The 26,196-nt window shown below is 43.3% G+C and overlaps 1 protein-coding gene across 1 annotated transcript in view; it reads left to right on the top strand.

The window, feature by feature from the left end:
- PWP1 (PWP1 homolog, endonuclein) overlaps positions 1-26,196 on the top strand; it is a 312,398-nt gene that overhangs the window by 50,740 nt on the left and 235,462 nt on the right. The window contains exons 3-4 of the mRNA XM_085652559.1: positions 21,695-21,882; positions 25,233-25,318. Of these exons, the coding sequence (XP_085508685.1) occupies positions 21,695-21,882; positions 25,233-25,318 (274 nt within the window). The remainder of the gene's footprint in view (positions 1-21,694; positions 21,883-25,232; positions 25,319-26,196) is intronic.

Below are 26,196 nucleotides of genomic sequence, written 5' to 3' on the forward strand. Positions count from 1 at the left end.
CTTAATTAGGCCAGCCACGTCAAGTCGGTTGAGCAAGTGTACCCCTCTATCTACGGAGAGAACAAATGATCTGTTACTAGCAGCAAAATCCGGGTCCCCAACAGACTCTTGCCCGCCGGCTATAATACATTTGGTTTTGAATAAAATCAGTAACCAACTCGCCCCACTTCTAAATAATATCATGAGTTAAGAAATCTTCCCCATTTCTTGGAAGAAGGCATGTATTAGGCAATCTTGAAGAAACCATCCTTGGATCCCCATGTGGTTGAAAACCTTCGGCCCATATCTTGTCTACCATTAGCAGCAAAAATATTGGCAAAATCTGTGAATCAAGACTTAATGGGCTACCTGGAGCTTAATAACATCTTAGACTGTTCTCAACATGGCTTCAGACAACACCACTCCACTTAATCGGCCCTAATTCTGGCCACTGAGGAAATACGTAGGCAACTGGATGGTGGAGGAAAGGCCGTTCTAATCCTACTAGACCTTTCAGCCGCATTTGATACCGTGACCCAACAGGTACTGATTCAAAGGCTGAAGGTAATTGGAATTAATGAGATGGCTCTTAGCCTTTTGGCCTCGTTCCTCGTGGATAGGGAACAAAGGGTGTGCCGGGACAACCGTCAATCAGAGAGATTTTCCCTCCCCTGTGGAGCTCCCCAAGGGTCAGCTTTGTCCCCAGCACGTTTAGCCAGAGGACATGGGTTCTCTTTGGTGTCATATGCTGATGACACTCAACTTGTCATTTCCATCTCTTTAAATGCTGACACTATCGCTGGGAAATTCCATGGCTGTCTAAAACATATCATGGATTCGATGCACCAGAATTATCTTGACCGAAGTACGGGAAAAACAGAAGTGATGGAGTTTGGGACTGGGGCACCGCTGTGGAACCAGGAATGGTGGCCGGCAGAGGCAGGACAATGCCCTGTTCCCGCAGGAAAAGTCAGGAACTTGGGAATCTTGTTGGACGGACAACTAAGTTTCCAAGGCCAAATTAACCAGCTTACATTAACCTGTTTCTTCCACTTAAGTGTCCTACGGAAATGTTTTCCTTTCATCCCCCCTGAACTATGGATATCAGTTGTTGGCGTTTGATTCTTTCAAGGACTAACTACTGCAATGCCCTCTTTGTAGGCATTAGCAAGCATCTACTGTCCAAACTTCAATCTTGACAAAATGCTGCAGCTAACATGCTGCTAAACATTCCAAAGTTCCATCACATATCTGGTAGCATTAAAACTCTTCACTGGCTGCAGGTGCAACAGCGAATTGAGTTTAAAGCTTTGTGTCTGGTACACAAAGCCCAGTTTGGTGGAGGAGCAGTTGATCTACAGAAATTATTTCAGCAGTATACTCCTCGGTGCAATCTTAGGTCAGCCAACAAAGGTCTAGTCCAGATACCCAGAATAGAAAGAGCTAGATGGTGAGGTAGAAGCCTGACATATCGTGCATCTAGATTGTGAAATGAATTACCAGACGATATCAGACTCCAACCCTCCAGACCACGGTTCAGGAAGTTGCTGAAGACGTGGCTATTTACCAGGCATAAGTAAGGTACTCTTCCTGTGCTAAACCTGTGTCCTGCTATAGCGACAAGACACCTTGATATTAGTGCACTCTATAAGCATAATACTTACTTACTTGCTTACTTACTCATGGTTGCTGTCTGCAGAAATGATTTAAAATTTCAATTGAGGTTTTCATTAGCAAGTCTTGACATCTCTGGCCTGGCACTCTGAAACTTCATTAGTCCTGGTATAGAGATAGTCACTCAACTAAGATCAACACCTTCGAGTCCCTTATGATGAAAAGGAAGACTTTAACCTGCTTCTGATTCTTAGTAAAAGGCCAAGCTGAGTTGCTCTCTACCTTTGCTTGCTTGCCCTGGCTGATTCTGTCTTGAATCGCCTTGAGATATTAAACATGAACTTCTCAGTTAGTTGTGTGATTAACAATTGTTTGTGCTCAGTAAACGCCCATTTCATGAGACACCAAAGGATTTCAGCAGCGTTTTTCATGCCAAAGGGCATGAGTCATACAAGCTGCATGAAAGATGACCTATTCTTGCACGGTCAGTGTATGTATGTGATATTCGTATAGCACAAGCCTCGCCAAAAAGGCAATGCAGCACTGTCAAAGTCAAGCATTGAGTCAACCACAAGAGGTAGCTGGATACTGGATTGTGAATGAGATTTATCTGCAAGTACTCACAGTGGAGCTTGTTTGGAAATGTATTTGTTACTGGGGTTGGGATGAGCATGAAATGGGGTATTGTATTTACCCACCTTAATACTGTAGAAAACCGGGTTGAACTATTGGTCATGTGGATTGATAAACAAAGGCACAGTGATGCAATGCCCTCTACCCGTTGTATTATTTTCTGTATTTCCTATTGGATGCATGTTAGCATGGGTGGTGCGTTTCAGTGAGGATGTGAATGCAAGTTTTCTACCTCCCCTTGTTCATGTCTTGCTCTGTGACCTTCTCTGTGCTATATAGACAAAGGAAATTGGCTTACAATGCTGTCTAGCTTTTTTCCAGATATGTTAAATGTTTAGGGGCACTTGGTCTATCACAGTTGAGGCTCACATGTTCCTACTGACCACTATTCTGATTTCTGAAATGAAAACTTGTTTCCCAAGCCTCCTTGACTCTCTGGTGTCTGCAGATTGGTAGACCCAGCTCATGGGAGGTGTTCTGAAAGTTGAGACTAACCTAATTATTACGATGTGTATAACAGTGCAGTATAGAGCCAGAGTTGAAACTTGAGTTACGCTTGTGTTTTGCTTGGTGACCATTGAAGTGTTTGTGACCTGATGTTCACAAATAAAATGTACCACAATCCTCTCTCATAGGTACCAGTGACCATGTATAGTATCTTGTTCTTGTTAATATCCTGCCATTATCTCTCTGCCTGCTCAGCCAGTGTGAATGTGCTGTGTGCTGCATGGAATGTTGAAGTGATGATGCAGATTGGAATGTTTGGGTGCCTGTGAGGTGAAGTGTGACAGTTGGAGAAATGGGCTGAGCAGCAGGCAGGCTGCTCCTGGTGGGGCTGCTACACAAGAACTCATCTACTTGTAACTGAACTCATACAATCAACTAGAACTACATCTTGCCTGTTAGACTTCATTACTACACAGTGCTATTCTATGGAATGGGAACTTAACGGTTGATACGCCTGACAAAATATATTGGCTGTCACTTTGCAGTTCACAGTGACTGCTGTGTGTGCTGTTCAGGGTTTATTGTGATTTCTGTACTGATCTGCTTGCCAATATGAGTGAGCCTTACTGCACTGCTCACAATCATTAACTCATCCCAATCCCCATTAACATTAAAATGTCAACAACGCACTTAGTGTAATCTTTGGAAGCCTTGCAAAAGCAATAGCACAACTTATTTTACTTTTTAGTATTTGCTGTTCTAAGTCAACATCAATCTTTGGATAAGGAAAGTCTGCTGTTTCTCCTATTTTAGAGTAGGGTGTTCCTGAATCTTTAAAGAGATCTTGCAACCCAAAGGTGCTAGTAACAAAGGGTTAGTGGCTCTGAGTCCAGGAAGGACAAATCTGGTTAATGGAAAGGGATCAAATTGTTTTGAGACTGATTAGGGGAACCGGAGAGAGTTCTCTAGAAAAGACAAAGAATTACAAAGAACCTCACAGGCCGTATTCCGAGGTCTGCGTCAGGCTAGCAAACAAGTTAGCCAAGTGATGGACCTCTTGACAGCCAGGCAAGGTCTGTGGGCTTCACAATTTGGTGCATCAATCACCTCTTTCAGCACCCATTGTCAAGAACGCTGTTCTGTCTTACTTAATAGGCCTTAAAGAAGCTGCCATTTCAGGTAGGTATTTAGGACATCTGCGGCAGACATCTGTGCATGCAGTAGGTCTGAAAGCTCAGAGGGTTAATGTACCTGCTGGAAACATCTGTTTGCAACCTCCAGACATATGGTTGAATCATCATAAGAATTGTTAATGATTGCTTGTAGTGTACAGGTTTGTATTTTAAGTCGGGTATCTTGGTGAATAAATATTTTTGTTGAAAATATTCTTGTGTCACCTGCTGGTCTTAAGTTACAGTCATGGTATGATACCCAATGAGTTATGCCCTCACTACAACGCAACTGTGCGTAAACAGTTAAGTTGAATTTTGATACTTTGCTGATGTTAACTCAATTTATTGTTATGTTATGTTACTAGGCTTTGTAAAGCACACATCCACCATAAAGTCTCTTGGCGCTAGAGCTGCAGAAGCAAAACTTCAATTATATGCTCTGATTAGTTAATCATAAGCTGCCCTAAAAAGCCAGGTTTTTAAGAGTTTCCTATATTTGGAATAACAGGAGGCAAACCTGATCTTGAAAGGGGGGGGGTGTTAGAAATTGGATTTCTGGTTGGCTAAGGCTTGCGCCTAAGCCAGGCAGAAACCACCACTCTAGTCAGGGCAAGGGAGTTACACACTGATGATAACCCCTGCTCACCCCCTTGGTACCTTAGCACGAGCAGTCAGGCTTATCCCAGAAGCAATGTGTAAAGCGTTTGCGCAACACACACACACAGCAGCAACACACTAGGCACACTACAAAAGAATCTCCACACAAGATTATATAAAACATAGCCTTTGTATTATCATAAACACATTAGAAACATAATCACACATTTACACTGTGCCAACTGGCACTAGGCAATATTCACAGGGGATTATATACAGGACCAGGCAAATCGGGCTATGGTCAGAACCATCAGATAAGGTAAGTAAATCTAAAACACAACCAGTAACTACTGGTTCCATAATGACCTAAGCATTATCACATTAGCATTAGACACCATCCTAAAATATCATAACATGACATTATGCAATAAATCACATTAGGCCCAAACCTCATTAGCATAAACACATTACGCACTAGGCCTCACCAGCATAAACCGTATGCACTAATCTCCTAAGCATAAATACATTACACATTAGGTACCACCTTGAGGCAAAACAGTGGGCATAAATCACATCACGCAGTAGATATCACATTAGGCATAACGCATAAATCACATTACGCATAGACCTCATAGCAATATCTGTAAGCATAAACACATGATGAAAGGGACATCACATTAAGGCTTTGCGCCTACCAACCTTAAACCTGTCCCCCAGCCAACTGGCCTCTAAAGGGAGGGCCCCCATGCCCTCTGTCCAGAAAGTCAGGGCTATGCAATTAGCCTTCTGGCTGCCAATGCAGCAAGCAAAGTGCACAATTGCACTGGGGCGTGGGGTGCAACTCACCCCTGTCTTATTAGGAAAACAAAATGCCCTCAAACGTTGCAGCTGCCTGCACTCTCGCAGGGCAGCTGGGAATGGCAATGGCACCACTGTGCCTCTGACCTCAAAATGAAATGCCTCCAAGCCCCACTCCGGAACCTCTAAAAAGGATCTGGCCCAAAACGTTGCAGCTGCCCGCAACTACGGCGCAGCTGTGAAGAGCAATCAAGGCACTGGCACCCGTGGTACCACGTGAGCCCCACTCTGGGACTCTGTAAAATAAAACTTGTTCCCACGTCGCCGCTGCAATGCTGCCAAACAAAGATCAGCATCCAGCACTGAGCCTGTTGGAGCCCCCCTCTGGGGCTCTGGAATACAGGGGGAAGGCACCGACAATGTGCCTCGACCAACCCCCCCAGACTCGCAACACAGCCCCACTCACCGGGGTCTTCTGCGCTGCTCTCTGCTTCCTCTGGTCTCCTTGGGGGCTGCCCTCACGCCGCATAGCTGCTCCGTCCCTTCACGCCGGGGAGACTTGGCCCTGGGAGCTCTTGAGGCTCCGGTTGGGCTTTTCTTCTCTTGGGGCTCTCAAGCGGGGCGCGGCGGCTGCGAGCCGCAAGGCTCTGTCCTCATCCTTGGCAGCATGCGGGGCTCTCCTCGAGCCCGGGAGCCCCGCCTTCACCCAGGCCTCGTTTCCTTTTTGGCGTGGCTTCCTTTTTCTTGGCCCGCCCACAGTCCGGCATCGGGCGCCTCGCTTCTGGGTCACTTGCGGCGGCGGCAGCTCCTCTTCTCCCTCGATCCGGCAATGCGGGGTAGGCACCCGCTTTTAAATCCACAATGCGGGGTGGCCACTGGAATCAAGCTATCCTGGCTGAAGAGGGGTGAAACCCCAAACCCGGTCCTAGGATGCTTGTTTCCAGTCCAGGGAGGACCTAGTTTGGCAGTTCGGGCTGGACTGTTCCCATGAGGCACAGGGTCATGACTGATTTGCATATGGCTGGGTTCAAACTGGAATGGCATGGTGAGCAAAAAAACGATGGATTTAGGCCCAGATCTCTGTACTGGGGTGAATGTATGACATTGTTCTGCATTCTGTCCATCAACTGTTGTTTTTTAACTTCTAAAAGTGGCATTTCTAAAATAGTTATAATAAATCTGCGAACACCATTGCGTAGCATTTATTGTCACTATTCCAATCATACCAAAATTGACCACGCTGCGCATCTCGTATCAGGAATTACCTCTGAAACACCTATCAGGGAATCCCCAATGCATTCCTATGGGAGAGCAGCCCCACAGTAGAGAGAAACCAAAATGGCTGTTTGTCACACTTTTAAGGTACATGCCCTATCTTTTACCTACAATGCACCCTGCCCATAGGGCTTGCTAGGGCCTACCTTAGGGGTGACTGACATGTAGTAAAAGGGTGGTCACGGACATGGCACACACTTTAGGTGTCCCGTCACAGCGGCAGTAACCCTGCAATGCAGAGGCCTGAGATAGGTTTGAATGGCTACTTTGGTGGGTGGCGCAATCAGCGCTGCAAGCCCACCAGTAGCATTTAATTTACCAGCCCTGGTTATATGAGATATCACTTTACAAGGGACTGACAGGTAAATTAAATAGGCCAAACAGGTGTAGACCAATCTTACCATATTTAACACAGAGAGCACAGGCACTTTACACTGGTTGTATGTCGTTACAACGCATTCCGTTGCAACGCATGCCTTTACCACGCATGCGTTACAACGGAATGCTATTTCCACGCATAACCTTTACCACGAATATTCCTTTACCGCGCATACTTTTACAATGATTTTCGTTGCAAATTTATGCATGGTAATGGCATAGTCTTGGTAAAGGTTATACCCCTCCCCTGTACCCTTACGTGACCCCCCAGCCCCCAATCCTTATTATAATTACCCCTGCCCGTTACCCTCAATCCATATATATATTTTTTAAATTTATATTCCCCTTACCTCTTCACGTAGTGTCCTCTCCTTGATCGTCCTTGTTTACGTCGTACGTCTTAAAGAGGAAGCGTCAATCCGTTTCCTCTAAAACTATGCTGATTGCCTCCACTTCCCGACATTACAACAGGTTCTTTTTTTGGGGGGGTGGGGGGGTGGGGGGGGGAACCCCCCCAACCCCCATTTTTTTCTCACTTTTTTATTTTTGGGGGGAGACCCCCCAATCCCCCTTTTTCTAATCGTAGCCTTGATCTCACGTCTTCGCCGACAGTAAAAAAGGACTGAACCGGACGAGGAAGAAGACGTTCCAGTGCAGCTTGCGTGGTAAAGTCGTGAAAGGCATACGCGTTGTAAAGACGTTTACATGGTAAGTGTACCGTTGTAAACGTAACGCGTAGAAAAGCCTTCGTGGTAAAGGATGTTTCCCCTTTACACTGGACAGCAGTGCTAAAGTGCCCAGAGTCCTAAAACCACAAACACCATGTCAGGAAAAAGGCTAGGAGAAAGGCAGAATGTTTAGGGATGACCCTGCAAAAAGGGATAAGTCCAACAGAGTGTATTCGAGATACACGGGGCAAGTGTTGAAAAACTAGAACCACTGAATGTCTTCCTATTAAAAGAAGGGATAGAAAGAAGGTTCAAATGGGAAGATCTTAACGTTCTGAAGTTGGTGAAATTAGTTTCAGTGAATACCAATATTGAATGTTAAATGCCACAAATTTTACATAAAGTGTGGTATTGGTTATAGACAGGTTGTTTCAAGGTCTATTATAGAAGTATTTCAAAGACAAAAAAATGCTAAATATCTATTCAACTCTTGAATAATGCTTTCAGATGTTTTACCTTTTGTTTTCTCTCTTGTTATCTTTATGCTCATGCTTTTTCTTTTTGGTCTGCTACTGTTGTGATGTTTGGCTCGTTTTCAGTGTCAAGTTTTTGGCCTTGATGAAGCCACGTATATATTTGTACAAGGTGTGAAACACGTGTTGGCCATTCTAAAAGAACGCATGGAGAAGGTATGAACTAAATTAAAAAAAAGACATCGAGTTGAATGGATATTTAATGTATTTTTGTCTTTGATATATTTCTGCAATAGACCTTGAAGCAACCTGTTTTTAATCAGTTGTCAGAACACTTTTCAGAAGATTACCGTGGGGGTTGAGGCTTCTTACTCCTGATGTCCTGGATCCCGACCTACTATAGATCCTGAGCATTTGGGCCAAGTTCCCCTTCTGCACCTGACTCTCATGGGTAGATGTGCACAAGCAGTCTAAGGTTCCCTTGGGGTGGAGGTGTGTATACAGATTAGTGAATACGGCTCATAACTCAAAACGCATGCAGCAACAGCGATAAATCAAGGTCCAGCCAAATTCTACTTTTATAACCAAATGTACTCTATTTCTAACACTACTCCTTCAAAGGATGGTTACATTTGCAGATAAAATATTTCTTCCTTGAAATCGGGGCTCTAATATAATATTGGTAAGTCGCTGTTCCTACCTGTTCCTCACAATGTTATTGGGGTTATTTCTCTTTCACTGGTGCCCGCATCTGGGTTATGCTCACCAGTAGGACTTCTCTCAAGAGTCCACTCTAACTCTTCGATTACAATAAAAAATGTGTCAGCGCTGCAGCACTTTCAGCAGCGAGTCTCCCAGGACCCTGTAGGCCTGTAACAAGTCTTACCTCCGGCAGGGAGGAAGTGTGCAGCGTCTTGGAGGGTTCCCTGTCAGACAGACACTCTGAACAGCTCCGATCCTGTATAAGTGAATCAGCAGCACGCGGAATTTGCAGCGTCTCTGGGCTCTTTCCTTAGCCTACATGTTATGCTCCAGCAACGATCAGAATTGTTACTGCACTCCTCCTTCAGGGTACATTTCCAAGTTCCGTAAGGGGCGGTGGGGTAATTCTGCTGCTCCTGATCTCATTGAGGTGGCGATGCTCCAACGACTTCCTCATTTGGTCTCCTGGGTCAGGTACAGTCCTCGTTGCTCCTGTTGACCTATGGGTTTCTCACAGATCACGGGCTCCTGCCTGGTCCACATAGCACAATAATTACTGGTTGCCCCTCTTGGCATACAGCGTTGCCATACTACTGCCACGGAAGTCTTTGGCTCTTACCGCACGGCAGTCCTTACCGCGGAGACCCTTTCTGGCATACGCATTTGGCACCATGGTGTTGCTCATGCTTCGTCCCTGATCCAAAGTCAGCCTTTTCCACGGCGGCCCTCCTGACTTACTTCTGCCCTTTCCGCATGCCAATCTTTTTACACAGCTGCCCTCTCCTGGCATATGGGGGTCACCTACTCAGTCCTGCACATAGGCAACAACATGATCAGTGCAGCAGCCACCTGCTCACAACTCGCACCAGGAGTCCACTCCATAGTGCTCTTCACTGGACCACGCTTCCACCAGCGATTTCCTCTTCCTCACAGGGCACACTGGTCTTGGCAAGCAGGCAGGTGCTTGTGCTCCAAGCTCCAGAGCAGGTGGTTTTGGTTTCCTTGGGTGATCTCCCCCTACCCAGTAAGATGACTAGTGAGCATCGGCCCCTATTCTTGGTCACAGGCAGTGGTTTTAAAGAGCTTCCCCATCTCACACAGCCCATATGGCATGTTGGCAGATGACAATTTTGAGGGTTCCAACCTCTGGTTCTTATAGTTCATTTCCAGACACCAAGTTTGAATTAGGGTCTAGATCTTTGAAGTTTTATGCTGGGGTTCTGCTTCTTTTGAATTACTTACTACTCCTCTCCCTCTTCCTCTTGAAATGCCATCTGTCATAGCAGGAGAGGCTCTGAAATGATAATCCAACAACACAGGCCATGGGAATGACTAAAGTTCAAAACAGGATGTCAGCCACAGTGATATGTGCATCAACAGCTTAATCTCAGGCTCCTAGTCCCACTCTTTACGATTCCCTTATCAGACACTTCTTCTTGAGATTTGTCTAGGCCCTTTCCTTGTGATCTTTCACTGAATTAAAGAGAACCCTCTGACGTGTGCAGGGGGCGCCTCACTCTCCCTCCTCCAGTGTGTCCCACCCAGAAATCCAGACTGCAGCAATACAAAAATCTGTCTTGGGCAATTCCTCTACCTCCTTTTCATCACAAGGCAGGCCTCGGCCTCAAAAAATGGAACTCAGGGTCCTCCATGTAATGTACCATTACAAGCACACTTGCAGTCAGTGTATTTATTCATCACACAACCTGTCCAGCACTCAACTCTCATGTATTGTGCCACCACAGGCACACATACACTCAGCACGCACATTCATTCTGCATGCACTGCTCAGTACCTTAGCCTTTCTGTATTGTGCTACTTTCAGGCACACCGCAACAAGTGTACACATTCACCATGCGTGCTCTGCACAACAATATACCCTCCATGTACAGTACTCCTCGCAGGATACACATACACCCAGTACATGTGCTCACTGTACAGCACTGCATTTTTCACATACTGGACTCCTTGCAGTTACACATACACCCAGTACATGCACTCACCATGCACGCACTGCACAACACTGCTCTATCCCTGTACTGTATCCTTCCCAGGCACACCACATACAACCAGTGCAGCAGTCACCACTCCTGCACTCCACAGCACTTCACAACTAACTGATATAGGCCAAGGGTGAGTTAAGCGCACAGCACCTGAACTTTAAAAAATGAGTGAGCCTGTAGGCCTCTCTCCAGTAACACAGATTAAAAAGGACCTGTTCACTCCTACTGATCAACGCAAGGTATGCTGTCACCACCGCACTAATACTGCTTAACTCCTCGTGAATGGTAACAACTTACGGAGTCTACCCAATAACCCTAAGAATCAGGGTAATTATATTCAGCAAATGATTGTGGTTCACTTGGGATAGCATGGACCTAGAGGTGCACGGGGACGGATAGAGGGGATGGGGCGTCTTTCCAGAGAGGGAACTGCTTGCAAAGCTCCAGGCCCAGCCCACTATGGGGCTGTAGCACCACTATAAACAGAAGGAAAGGGAGTCCTGCCACAAGAAGCCGTTCTCTTCCGGTCTTAATGCGGCTCTCCGCAGCCCGGGAATGCCAGGAATCTTTGAGCTGGGACAATGGATGACCCGAGTGGGGATGGAGCTGTTCTTCTCAACAAGCTGCTATCCTCAAAATACAAGCCCATGCTTTACTGCTCGGCTTCTCCCTCCGAAAAGTGAACATAAAAAACGTGCTGTACACCACAATTGAACCGCCTCCCCTCCCCAAGCTAAGTTTAAACAATATCTCGGTGATGTAACCCTGCCTTCCCCAGACACCTTTTGATTTGCATCTGTCCTTGACACGTGGGCGGTATCCTCCGGATCCCGAGCGGCGCCTGTAGCCAGTTACAGCTGCCTTCAACTTTGAGGGCTCCAAGGGCAAGTCCACGCGTTAAAAAGAGCAACAGAACATATCTTAACAAGGGCAGCGCGCGTCACGCGCCCTTGGTAATCGCGCTTTTCTAAGTGCACGCCGTCACAAAGGGCAGGTGAGCGCCGCCTGCTCGGCAGGTGCTTCCAAGAAATAAATGTGCCACCGCTTGATCCGCGAAGGAAGAAAGCCGCCTCGTGCCAGACACTAGGGGACTGTGCGCGTTTCATATGTGTCAGTGGGGGCGAGTGAGCACGGCAGCAAACGGGGATTTTTCTGTTAAGCTTGACCGAGAAGTTATTTATTGTATGTAAGTTCTTATTTACAGCTAAAAGAAATTGTTTTTGTGGAAAATTTCTTCACGGTTGATTGTTTTTCATCTTTGGAAAGCATTCGTGGTTGTACAATCTGCTTGCTAGAGGCTGACTTGAGGCAGCCAAGTCTGCTTAAAAAGAGCAGGAAACGCCTGGCTTATCCAAGTAGACAAACACAAAGCTTTGATGTTAAGAGAGAGCAGGCGGGCATTGCAGAGCCCACCGCCATCTGTTTCCAATTAATGCGACCGCGAGACAGGCAAATGTAAACAAGCGCGGTCATGATAATTGGAAACAGATGGCGCATACATGCTCGAGTGCTCATTGGAAACAGTGCAGTACATGCATGAGTTTCCGAAAAAGTCCCGAGTGATTCCAAGAGGTCATCTCCTAAGCAGCGCTTGCGCGCTGCGTTACGCTCAACCTAAAAACGGACACATATACACCCCCCTCTAAAAACCCTCCGTAAAAGCTTCAGTTGAGCTGCTGATGCCTCATACCTTTTCCTGATTGTCAGGAAAGGAAATGAAAGAAAAACAGAACTCCTGAAAACCTATTAATACTGAAATCCCTCCATGCAACTCAGACAGCTCATCACATCAGCCAAAGCAAAGTACTGTACCATCTCCATTTAAGAGGCCACCAACACTAGTAGAACTCTTTTTAAGAGAATCAAGAACTGAACCAACCTAATCCTAACTCTACAAAAAACTACAATGCCTTCAACTTCTTCTTCAGTGAAAAAAAATACAGAAAAACCAACACCACATTGACAATACCAAGCCTGCTACATCTCTCACATGTGCCACTTCCCGTAGAATCCTTCAGTGCTCAGCCTTTAAAGCCATATTTCCCTGCAGAGCTGGCTGACACTTCTTTTTTTGATAATCAATTTTATTGATTTTGCGAGAAGACAATAACACTTTGAATGCAGGGAAGAGTGTAGTGGTGCAGGAAAGAGTGGAGTTATGCAGGATAGACTGAAGAGAGTTAAAGTAGATTGGCGTAGAGTGCAGTGAGTAGAGTGATTGCAGTGAATCAAAGCAGAGTGGCGTAGAGTGCATTGGCATAGAGTACAATATAGTGACATAGAGTTCATTGGTGCAGAGTAGAATGCAGTGGCATAGAGTGCAGTGGTGCAGAGTAGAGTGGTGTAGAGTTCAGTGACGGAGAGTGCAGATTCGCAGAGTACAGTGTCGTAGAGTGCAGTGGTGTAAAGAGCAATGAAGTAGAGTACAGTGGTGCAGAGTAGAATAGAATGGCATAGATTGTAATGATTTAGAGTGCAGTGGTGTAGCATGTAGTGGCGTAGAGTGTTGTATAGTGGCATAGAGTGCAGTGGTGTAGAGTAGTTGGCATAGAGTGTAGTGGTGTAGAGCGCAGCTGCATAGAGTAGTGGCGTTGAGTGCACTGGAATGGAGTGGTACAGAGTAGAGTGCATTTGCACAGAGTGCAGTGTTGCAGAGTAGAGTAGCATAGAGTGAAGTGTTGTAAAGTGGTGTGGTGAAGAGGAGAGTGGAGTGGCCTGTACTGGTTTAGAGTATAGCGGCAAAGAGTGCAGTGTTGCAGAGTAGAGTGGCGTAGAGAGCATTGGCATAGAGTACAGCGGTGTAGAGTAGAATAGAGTGGCATATAGTGTAGTGACGTAGAGTACAATAGTGTAGAGTTCAATGGTGTAGATTAGAGGGTTGCAGAGTAGAGTGCAGTGGCGCAGACTAGATTGGCGTAGAGTGTGTTGGTTTTGATTAAAGTGGTGTAAAGTGCATTGGCATCGAGTTCAGTGGTTAGAGTAAAGCGCAATAGCATTGAGTGGAGTGGCGTGTAGTGGAGTGAGGCAGAGTAGATTGTTTCAGAGTACAGTGAAGTGGAGTGGTGTGCGGTAGAGTGGAATTGTGCAGGGTAGAGTGCAGTGGCATTGAGTACAATGGTGCAGCATTGAGTGCAGTGCTCCTGTGTGGAGTGGCATAGAATGGAGTGGCGTAGAGTGGATTTGCATAGAGTTCACGGGCAGAGTGAGTGGCATAGAGTGGAATGGCCAATGTCAATGCTTCAGTGTCAATGTTTATTAATCCTGATTTAGATCATTAAAACCATTACATGAAATCAAAGCTTAATGTTTAACTTGTGCACACATCATTAAAAGTGAGAACATTTTTAGTACTAAAATCTATTCAATAAATATCCTGGTTGTACGCATTTAAAGTGCGAGTGCTTGAACTCTTCCACCATTTAGATTTCATCTCGATCGAAAACAAGAGCTATCTAAAACTAAGATACTTCATTAAAAAAAACTAATTATTCAGATAATTTACATTATAAAGTGCTGATGTGTGAAAAACTCAAGTCCATTAATTAGATGCCCTTTGAGCTCGTTATATTAGTAAAACTAGAACTATTTTTTCATGTACAACAGTGGTATGAGCAGCCATTAAATTCACAGGGGGGGTGGGAAATGTTGTAACGCTTGTGTATTGATTCTAAACAGGTTGAATTACAATGCGGAGTCCCAGAGGATCAAACTATTGTTTGTAAAAGGGCAAAAATCAACAAGTGTAAACTCGAGCAGAGTAAAAAAGTGCAATTGTGATAAATGATGGACTAAAATAGAGGCATAATTAAACGATTTACATTTAGAGAGGCCCCAATGAGCCGGGCGTAATGATTCCAGGGTTCTTGGAATACTAGTCTGTTATGAGTTTTTGAACATTATGCAAGGGTTGGCAGGACCCGGAACAGCGTTGAAAGAACTCTCTGAGAACTTTGACGAATTTCCCGCACCTTGATAAAGAAGTTACATCATATTGGGAAAAGAATACGGAAGATGCCCCCACACAAGTGCAGACGCCCTTCAACAGAAATGTTGGTTTTAGTATAGCCCTCCTTGCGTCAACAAGGGTGGGGCAGCAGCACAGCCGTGCAGTCATGAATCCCGCTTGAAGTTATATAAGCTGCAGGCCCCTTCTTCGTCTGGGTTGGCCCATGCCGGGTTGAAATCTAATGTTGGTAGTCTGAGCAAATGCATATTCATAATGCCACTGCACACCCTGCTGTTAAGGGAGACTGAAAGGTAGCGCTGGGGTCTCCCGACCAGGTTTGATGAATTTAAAGGGTGTAAAATCTCTGAGGACCTTAGAAAAGCAGTCTTGCTGAAATGAAGCTAGCCACAGATGCCTGTTGATTACATTTTTCCACGTCAAAAAGGTGATGGAGTCAAGAGTAAGCACTGCTGGTTCAATTTGGAAAGAGTCAAATGCCCTTGGAAGCAGCCTGTTCCATGGGCTCCCTGGATTCTCAAAAATGACTCTGAGACAGGCCTTAAGGGAATTCTATGGCGCTTTTAGTGTGCGTTAATAATATTTCACAAGGTCAGGCTCACAAGTTAGGGTTTGATTAAACAGGCCACCTTCATGCGGGTTCTTGATCTGCGGAGGTGCCTGGGCAGCTGGAAGATTCTCTTGTATCCAGAGCACTGTGCGATCGCAAAGCAACCAGATTAGGCACTGGGAAAAGCCTGGTGGCCATATTGTAGCCCTGGGAGAAGAGAGGCCTAAATAACTTGGATTATTGATGCAGCAGAGGGACAGTTTAGTTTCTTATTGAGGCTGGCTAAGCTGTAAATAATGGCTATTGACTTCTTTTGGAGCGAGCTTTTGTGGGCCAAGGATTGAGCGGACTCAGTGAACCATACCCTCAAGTAGTTGTATTTCACTGCTGTGGGGATAGTCTTAGGCCCCACGCTGCATGAAAGGAATTCCTTATTCTTGTAAGAAAGTTCCTCTTTTTATATTTAGGAAGGCTGGTCACTGCTCGATGTAGGCCTACTTTTTTGTGGTCCATGTTTACTGTCATCAGCATATTGTAAAATATGGATATACGTGTGGCCTAATCGAGGGAGAACAAGGCTGCTGTTTGCTAGTGATTTCCCCAGATCTGCTGTGTGTGAATTTGAGTAGAGGAGCGAGCACACAACCTTGCTTCAAACCCCCTTGCGGGGTAATTTTAGGGGTGATTGTGTGAGGGCCGGTTCTCACACGGACCCATATTTCAGAATAGAGGGAGGTTATCTTCCTTAAAAGTTTGGGGGAAATACCTCAAAGTGACAGATTCCACAACAGCGTCGGCCTGTCCACCTTGTCTAAATCCGCGCTGTAATCAATAAATCAGCAGAAGAGTGGTAGCTGATTGCTTTGTGCTGCTTGGAATGTGCTGAGTGTTATGGCGTAGAGTGGTGAAGAGAAGACCAGAGTGGCCTAGACTGGAGTGGTGTAAAGTGCAGTGACATAGAGTACAGTGTTTTAGAGTCGAGTGGGGTAGAGTGCATTGGCGTAGAGTAGAGGGGTTCAGAGAAGAGTAGAGAGGTGCAGAGTGAAGTGGCGTGGCGTGGGGTGGAGTGGTGCAAAGTACAGTACAGTACAGTAATGAAGTGTGGAGTGGTACCGAGTAGAGTGCAGTGGCGTGGAGTGGAGTAGAGTATGCATGGTGTGGTAGCGCACTGATATTACAGACAACACATCTTCAATTTAAATGACCAATACATTTGCACAAACAAAGATTTACTGATAAAAATATACAATGCACAAACTATAATGTGTGGAAATATCATTAACTATTGTATTGATTCTTATTTATCATATTAAAATATTTGTTTCCACAACACTTCAGAAGTACCCAAAAATGTGCTTCACCAATTCTTATATATTCTAAAATATCTGCACAGTTCATTTACAGGCATTTAAATGTAGTTGTGTGCTCGAAAAAAATAACATCTTTAGTCCTCCGTCCAGCACATCCCCAGCAGCCAAAATGATTGTCACATAAATCCTCTCACTTTGAAGTCAGAGTAAGAAAAATGAACACTAAGAGTCTTCGCAAAAGACAGAGTCTGACGTTGACCTCTGCATTTGAATGTACAGTAAATGTGACAAGATAGGAACAAGATTTAAAGGCCTATTTACAGACATCGAGCACTAGTGGAAGGATATTGTAAATAGGGTTTGGATGACAAAGGGGACGAACCCAAATTGGATAGCCTAAAACAAATAAAGCCAGGAAATAGATAGCAAGCAAATGTGAGTTACAAATTACCAAGCCGGTGGTAAGCAATGGGCTAAATGCATTCCCAAGGAAGCGCTCCAAAGATTCTCTAGATGTCGTTAACAAACCAGAGAGCTGTATTTTTCAGGTATTCTTTGACCTAAAAAGCAAGACAACAGCATTTTTCCATTTCTACACCCAGGATCTGTAACAACAACCTTGTGTCCAGGATTAGCTCAGCGCTGCTTCACTTTGGAAAGAGTTGAAGCCTCATCTCTTTAAAGAACGCTACATCAAAATACATTAACCGTCCACAACTCTGCATCCTCTCCTATTACTTACTGACTTTATTCTTACCTCTGACTATTTACAGCCCTTCGCTGCATTTTGGATAGGTTTGCACTATAGAAATAACATACATACATACAAACAGAATTTCATGCATGTTTGCTGAAAAATTCCACCTTTTGAGGTAAATCCTTTGTTAGTAAATCTAAATCATCAATGCCTTATTTCTTAAGAGTATCAAAAGACTGAGTCATCTTACTGAGATGTGTAATAAACTCCGAATACCTGCTGCAGACTTAATGGCTCTCAGTATTTTGACCCTACGAACAGCATATTCCTGACATAGGGTTTCTCTCTCCCCACCACCCCTCGCTAAGTGACAAGGGCTTATAAGTCCTCCTTTTACGTAGCCTCTCTTAAGGGGGCACCTTTCATTCAGAGCCCTGTGTTGGGTGAGAATCAACATTTAGCTGAAAGCAACTGTGAAGTTGAGGACACCGGCAAGGTTAAGTCCAAGGAGCAGATTTATTGAATAATATATCAAGTACAACCACCTCAACCATCCATCTAGATTAAATGTCTCTCTCCTTTCGTCAAAGTTCTCCACGCCCTCTCAACATTCCACCCTTGCAACATAAGGATGTCATCTACATTCCTCCCCTGACATCATAGGGATGCCATCAACGCCATCACCTAGATACCACACACCACCTTCCCAACAAACAAAAAAACTTCCCAACAAACAAAAAAACTGAAAACTATTCACAAGGTAAAGTCAAATATATCATATGAACTATGAGCAAAACAGACATAACATTGGCAAGTCTTACAAATTATGTGACATAATCCTTCAAGTAGGTAGGCTTCTTTACTATATCATGACCATTCTTATACAAAGACTGAGGAACAGTATCCTTATTTTCCCCATGTATCATAGAGGAATCTGCATTTTCAGTTACCTCACATGGGTGTGAAGGTCTTGGAACCCTATTTTGGTTCCAGATCTTGTTGTCTTCCATCTTGATCGCATATTTAAATAATTTCACCACTCTCATTATTCCACTGAACTTGAAATTACCTGATCTTGTCCCAGGACATTTGATGTAAACCCAATCTGCCACATTCATCCTGGTTTCCTTAACTTTCTTCCGATCATCAAACTCACACTTTCTTTTCAATATCTTGTTGTCAGCAACTTCCTCATCCATCTGTTGACCTGACAAACCTCTCTTTTTATTAACCCAACTAGGGCAGACTGAGCAATTTAGTTTCCTACCTGTAAATAATTCAAATGGAGATCTTCCAGTTGTGGAGTGAGGCATTAATCTATAAACCTTCACCTTTGCCTTTACCTCTTACGTCCAACACTTGCCACACACATCCGCTAGATGAATAGTTTCTTTTCAATCTTTGTTAGATCTCTCTATCTCTCCATTAGCTTTGGGATGATAGAGAGCTGACTTTGTTTGAGTTATGCCCTTCTGTAACAAAACGTCCTCCATTTGCCTTCAGGATAACAACTCCATTCTGAGTAAGTAGCGAAGGTGGATAGCCCTCTCTCTCAAACATTTATTCTAGAAATAAGATTCTATCTCTGTTTCCATTGAATTTACTATTTTTACTTCTGGCCATCTAGAATACATATTGATGGCAACTCTGGATATAACGAGCCACACACAGTATTTTGATAGGCTTCACTATGTCTGACGTCTCTTTCCAAGGTCCCACGGCAATCTATTTAAGGCCATGGGTTGCGTGTGGTACTTTAGGACCTTATCCCTGTTCACACACTGACAGCATTCGCTCACTCTTCTTTTCACCATAAGGTCCATTCCCGGTCACCAATAAACTTTTTGCACTCTTTCTTCGACATTGAGATACCCTATTTTCTCATGTGCTTTCTCAATTATTCGTTCCCTTAAACCTCTGGGAGCCACAAGCCTGCTACCCCTCAACGAAAACCCTTCTTTGACACTCAACTCCTCTTTCACACCCCAAAACACTTTGATTTCTTCCTCACAATCACCTATTTTGCACCAGCGCTCTTTTACCATACACCTTACCTCTTGTAAAATGGAAACTGTTTGTATCTCTTCCAATCATTCTTTCTCCTGTATAACACCATTTGTGATCGCGCACACCTTCCGATCTACAGAGCATCATCTCGGACATAACTGTCACATGGCAATGTCTCTTCCTTATCACAACACAGCCCGGAAAAACAATCCGCAATTGAGTTCTTAAGACCCGGAACATACACAATATCAAAGTCAAATTCTTGTAGTGCAACTACCCATTTGCAAACTCTTGTGGAGACACTGTTAATCCCTTTGTTCGTAAAGATCTCCCTTAACAGCTTGTGATCTGTTTAATTTCAAAATGTCTTCCCTATAGAAATCTCCGTTTTTTTCATGACCGAACGTATTGCAAAGCCTCCTTTTCAGTTATATGGAGTCTCAACTCTGTTCCCTTCAGTGCTCTAAAAATAAATAGTCTGGACCTCTCTTGGCCATTAATTTCTTGCACCAATACACCACCAAGACCTTTTGAACTGTCGTCTGTCATCAAGATGGTCCTTTGACCTGGTTCCTAACTGCTTAGACATGGGGTCTTTCGCAAACATGGTTTCAGATCAAATATACTCTCTTTCGCACCTCTTACTCCACACAAACTTCTTTCCTTTTTTTAATAGATCCTTCATGTTTTCTCTTTTCTTAGCAAAGTTCAAAACAAACATGCTATAGTATTCTGCCATGCCCAGAAATGTAATAGGTTCTTCTTTATTAGAGGGACTAGACATATTATTAATGGCGCCCACTAGATCATGTTTCGGTTGTATGCCTTTCCCTGAGACTAAATGTCCCAAATACTAGATCTTGTGTTCATTGAATTCACACTTTTCCATTTTCAGAGTTAAACCATTAGATTCAATTCTTTGCAATGCAGCTCGCACCCTCGCATCATGTTTCTCAGCAGTGTTTCCGTATACTAATATGTCATCTTGATAGATCTTGACACTGTGTAACCCTTTCAACACACTTTCTATTGACATTTAGAATACAGATGCCGCTGATATCAAGCCAATAGGCATCATTACAAATTTCAAAGGGCCAAATGGTGTTACAAATGATATCAAGTCCTGCAATAAAGGACGTAACTTCATCTGATGATATGCTGAGGTAAGTCTAGTGCGTAGAAATACTTGGCACCCCCCAGCGAACACAACATCTCCTAAATGTTGGGAAGAGGATAATGATCTACTATTGCTCTTTTATGTAACTCTCTGTGGTCCACACATAACCTTGCTCCACCACTAAACTTGTGTACCATCACCACTGGAGCCAACCTTTCAGATGCTTCGATTTCTTGCATGATACGCTAAGTTTTAGTTTGTTTAATTCTTTAGTCATGTCCTCCTTCATCGTTACCGGTACATTACTGATTTTGCATGCTTTTGGTACTGAGTTTGGTTTGAGTTTTATGAGATGCGCATAGTTTTTTAAGAAACCCAGGTCTTTTTGAAACACCTTGGGAAAATCCTTTGCCTATCTCTCACCAGCAGAGCCACATCCACGTTTCCTTTTACTTTACTCACATCATCATCAACAATCTCCTTAAACCTTACGGAAAGAGATTCATTGGGTTCTAAATATACCTTCAAATCTCTCGGATGGAACCAATTCATATTAGAAACTCCCTTTTATAGAGATGAACATTTTTCCAGCCGTAAATCTACCCAAAAACTCCAGGCAACCAAGAAAATATCCTAACAACTAAATGGGTTTCCCCACTATCCTTTCAGCTTCATCTCAGGTTTTAACAATTTCACCTTGTTTCTTAATTTGGAATCACAGAAACTCTTGAGTCTTAAGGTGAGCTGAGCCCCAGAATCAAATAACATCTTCACAGGCATTCCTTCCAATAAGACCTCCTCCATTAGGCCCTCATTCTCACCAGCGATGATGTGTAAGACAACTTCATCACATTCACTGTCTGAATCAAAGCTTATTTCTCTAAGTAAATGAATAAACTGAATTTTGTGAGGCCTTGTTGAGAATGAGAGTAGATTGATTGACGAGCTGTGTGATGAAGTCTCCATGTCTGCACACAATGACGGCTTTCAGTTCTTACTACATCGAAATAACTGTTAGAGGGAATCAGATTTCTGACCACATAGTTACATAAAACGCTAAGCTTTGTCTGCTCTGTGTACAAACTGTTTCACATTTCTTATGAAATATGCATTTATTGAAATGGCTCTGCCCGTGGTGAATAGCCAACTAAAGTCCTTTTTCATGAGGACGTGCACCAATATTTTAGTGAGGTTCAGCTTTATCTGGAGCAGCATGCAACATAAACAGATTCATGCAAGATTATTCAAATTGAAGATTAAACATTGATGCACCCATTATCCCAATTTATCCCCTTCTGCTATGTTTGTAGTGCAGGTAATTTTGATGAAGATGAGGATGAAGAAGGAGAATCTGTCCGAGAGGCACAGGATGAAATGGAGGGCAGTGAGGTGTCGAATCCAACAGTGACTGCTGGGCAGGAGGAAGCCCGTTTAAAGTCTGATGATGATGATTTGGCAGAATATGATTTGGACAAGTATGATGAACAAGAAGACACAGGTAATATCAAACATGCCTAATCGTATTGGATTTTCATTACAAAACCCTATTGATATCTGGGTGGTCTTGCCAGCCGTTGTGTTTATTTTTTATTGTTAAAGGATTTTTTATATCATCAAATTGTCATTAAACATTATTTGAGGTTAAAAATAATAAATCAACAAAAAGTAATATAGTGACCTGGGTCTTGAAATGGAAAGAGGAGACCCGTAAATCTACCACTTGATCCATTTCACCCCACTAATGACTGAGCAGCACCAAATGGCTGCTCACATTAAGGGACTCTAGGATTCCAATATTACAAAGGTAAAATATATGACATTAAACTGAAGTTACTGTCCCACGAGCAGGCATACCAAATGAGCAGAGACACTTATGACACCATGACGTTTGACAGTGGGTACGAACTGCTCTCTTCAAAATAATCATAGAAAGAGAAAATGAATCATAGTTTTATAGTAAGCCTTGTGGTCTGCAAAATCCTTTTTTTAGTCCAGGGTGGAATTTCCACTGCCTTCAAAGTAAACCCGAGTGTCGCATGTAGTGCATTTCCTCAGTAGACACCTGAGGCTAGAATAGAAATGACACATTAGCATCCTGTAGAAAAACAGAGGTCGGTGCCAGCAGTTATCAGAATTCAGTCTAAAATGTGTGCAGACCAAGTGAAATTTCCCATTTGCCCATAATCCAGCTGGCTAGAACTTGCTTAATTGCTATTGAGTATAGAGTAGAAGAATGTTAAATGGTCTACTTTAGGTTTCTAGTTCGATTGAACTTGATAAAGGTGACCCTCTCATTCTTCCTTGTAAGGTAGGAGCCAATACCGATGTATTAGAAGTTAGTCCACGTGAAGCAGTAAGAAACGTAATTGTTGTAGTTTTAGCTGTAAAGGGAGAACAACCTAATAACTTCATCATAGGACTCGTCACTGCAGTCATACTGGGAAGGACATAGATAAAAGAACATTCCATATTTCTCATCAGAAGGTTAGTAATAGAGTATGGTCTGGGACTTGCACTAGATAAGTTTGAATGACTATGCGCCCAGGATCTGGAGCAACATCCATCCATAAATTAGGTATATTCCTCCCCTACTGCATTTCAGCAGAAAGCTCAAAATACATACTTTTAACAGGCATCAGCATCTGACACTGATAATGAACTGTCTCACTTCTCTGACCGTTGTGCACACTGAGACCTTTCTTCCTCTGCCCCCATCTGTGGACATGATCTTGAATTGCTCCCTGTGCCTGATGTCTCCTACAGGACTCGGTTGCTTTCTAGTTAGGTTTCGATTGTATAAGTATCAGTATCCATTAGTATGTGTTACTATCTCAGCCTGAAGATTAGTCTGCTTCCTTAGAGCCATATGCTTGGAAAAACTGGCTTGGAGATGGCCATAGACTTCTTTTTTATGAAGACTTGACGTTGTTTAAAAAGTCCTCCTATTTGAGTTGACTCCTGCATGAGGAGGCTTTTTTCTAGTTGCAATTGATGTGCTCCTAATTATCGCCATTTAAATAATGACGCATTCAAAAAGTTTGATGCTCAAGATTCCGTACAAAGATAAGGAAACACAAAACTATAGGATTTTGAATCTGAACAAGCATTGGCATAGCCTGTTTTCTGCACTTTCTGTGGAAAGTGAAGATGATTGACCAATAATTGTTGATTTTGTGTGGATGGATTACTGTATGAGTATGGGTTGCTGGCAGTAGGAGGATGGACGGTTAGATGGCTTGGTAAGTGAGTGAGGATAGAAGAAATTAGATGATAAATGTGGTGGTGCATGAAGGAATAGGGGATGAATAGATGAGCATATAAATGGGTCCGTATACGTATTGATGAAGGATAGCGTGAGAATGCATGAACGTGAGAAGATGTTTAATTATTGAATGCTTACGAATCAAAAAGGATGGCTGAACAGATAATTGAAAGTTGTGTGCATGTATGGACGAGTGAGAATAGATGATAAATAAATTAGAATTGATTGTTGAAATAGAGGAGATGTATGAAAGAATCAACCAACGTGATTGATTTATTTAAACTTGTGTGTTTATTAGCATTTTTCATGTCGAATACAAAAAACTTAAAATACAAGCAGTATCCGAGACACACACACACTTAAATCCACATCAACTATGAGATGTCTCGATCAGCTCTCACCTAGCATACCATCATCCATATATCACCTGCATCAGAGTTTACAATATACAATAGGCCCAATTCACGGCCAATTCACCAGTCACTACCCCATAGGGGCGATTCCACCACTTTGGGCCTGCACTTGGTTCCCACACCCACTCTCATCGAAGGGGTTCCATTTCCACCTCAGGGGCCTACGGTTGGAGCTCTTTGCTCATTTCATCTACTTCCACCAGTTGCTTCACCATCTCTCCCCATATTTTCAAATCTCGTTCCGCATTTTCATCTGTCAACCATCGTGATTGATGATCAATAAAAGGATAAGTGGGGATGGATGAATCGATGCATACCTGAAAGTGGATGGATGAATGAGAGCTTGATGACTAATAGGGGAATGGCTAAATGAGCCCATCTGTGATCTACGAATTAACAAATAAATGATTGTGAAAATTAGGAAAGTGAGCATGAATGGTGGATGCTCAGATCACGGACATTTTAAAATAACAATGTGTGTCTGATATTGGTTTTCTCATGTACTTATCAGTGAGGTTGGGCTAGTCACCATTATAGTTGCAGCATGCTGAGCATGAATAAATCAACGTATTTGAAGGCTGATGGAAAGATGGATGGCAAGACACATGAGCATTTCTGGATGGATGGATGGATGAATGAGACTGACCATGGTCATATAAATTAAGCAAATAAACCTGTCTGCGATGGAAGTGGACGTTGTGATATTATCTACCAGAATGCCTCTATCAGTGAGCTCCAAAGTTGCTGCATGTCTGCACAGAACCGAATCTTGCAAGAAAACATGAACCTCTGTCCTAAGTGAGCCTACGCTGCTCTACGCAGCCATAATACTACCCAGGAAGCAAGCGCACTGTGGTATTTAACAGTCCCCTTAGGAACTGAGCAGGTCTAAGCATGAAACTCTGATCAAACAGTGCTGGTCTGTTGCACACCACCTGATTTTCTATCATTGTGCATTTAAGATGGCTTGTGCTGACGTCGGTATGTGGTTGAGCATGAAAAGTCCCAAACAGCAAACTAAGATCACCAGCTGGGATTTTTAAGTGTGTGTGTCTAGATCCTTGCTTTCATTGTAATATTTTCTTTAATGAGGACTGTACATTGTGTTTCTCATTATTTTCTAATACGGCCCTTGGTGATAACATATGCACAATGTTCCTTTTCCTCTTCTAGAAGCTGTGAGTCTTGGTGATAGCTTAGCTGGCCTCTCAGTCCATGCAAGCAATGCAGAAGATCCTTATATTACGATCAAAGATACTGTAAGTAACAGTTTATCAAGCAATGTATTTTTCTTTTTGTCCTACTATTACACATTGCATTACTCGTCTAATGGGAAAGTCAATCAGTGATTGTCACGTTATGGGAAAGCAATGGCAATTACATGGATGGGGTGCGTATGTAATTGAGAACTTGAGCTAGAAGTGTACACAAGGAATGTAAGTCACCATAGAAGGTTGTGTTTATCTGAAAAAATAAATCCCCCTGCACAATACATAAAGTAAACAACAGTAGGACCAGTACCGCAGTTGCTGTGTATTTTATCAACTGCTTGATGAGGAATTACCCAAACATCCTTTTGTGCTAATAAACTGATCTGCCAGGCATTCTGCAAGTTGGGCCAGCAGTAAACAACATGCGACTCTACATGGATTGTATATGAAATATTTATTTGAGCTTATAGCCAAGTCATTTGACAGTACACCACTCTGTAATCTTTATCTGGTCTATTTCAAAAGTACCGTGTAGACCCTTAATCCTCCTTCCACATTTCCGCCGTCTAAAAATAAAATGTATAGTGTTCAATGTATAAGTCAGTATGTGGTCAGATTCCATGTTAATAATAAAACAAATTTCAATTTAGTTTTGCTAACTTATGGTTCAACCAAGCTGTGAGTGAGTTCTGAGTAATTTCTGCAAACCATTGATTTTTAACGGATAGTAGCAAATTGATATTGTCAATCATATTAACAGACACAATGTGATAGGTCTGGATACTGTGGGTATGCACTCGCCGCGCATTGGCAGCCTCTTGCAGTACAACTATGCCCATTAAACACATAATTTTAAATATGATAACTGCCATCTCGTTGGAAATTATAAGTAGCCTTCACAGAGCAGTATTGAAGGCACTGCTTAT

The sequence above is a fragment of the Triturus cristatus genome, chromosome 4_1, assembly GCF_964204655.1.
Source record: "Triturus cristatus chromosome 4_1, aTriCri1.1, whole genome shotgun sequence".
NCBI classification, from domain to species: Eukaryota; Metazoa; Chordata; class Amphibia; order Caudata; family Salamandridae; genus Triturus; species Triturus cristatus.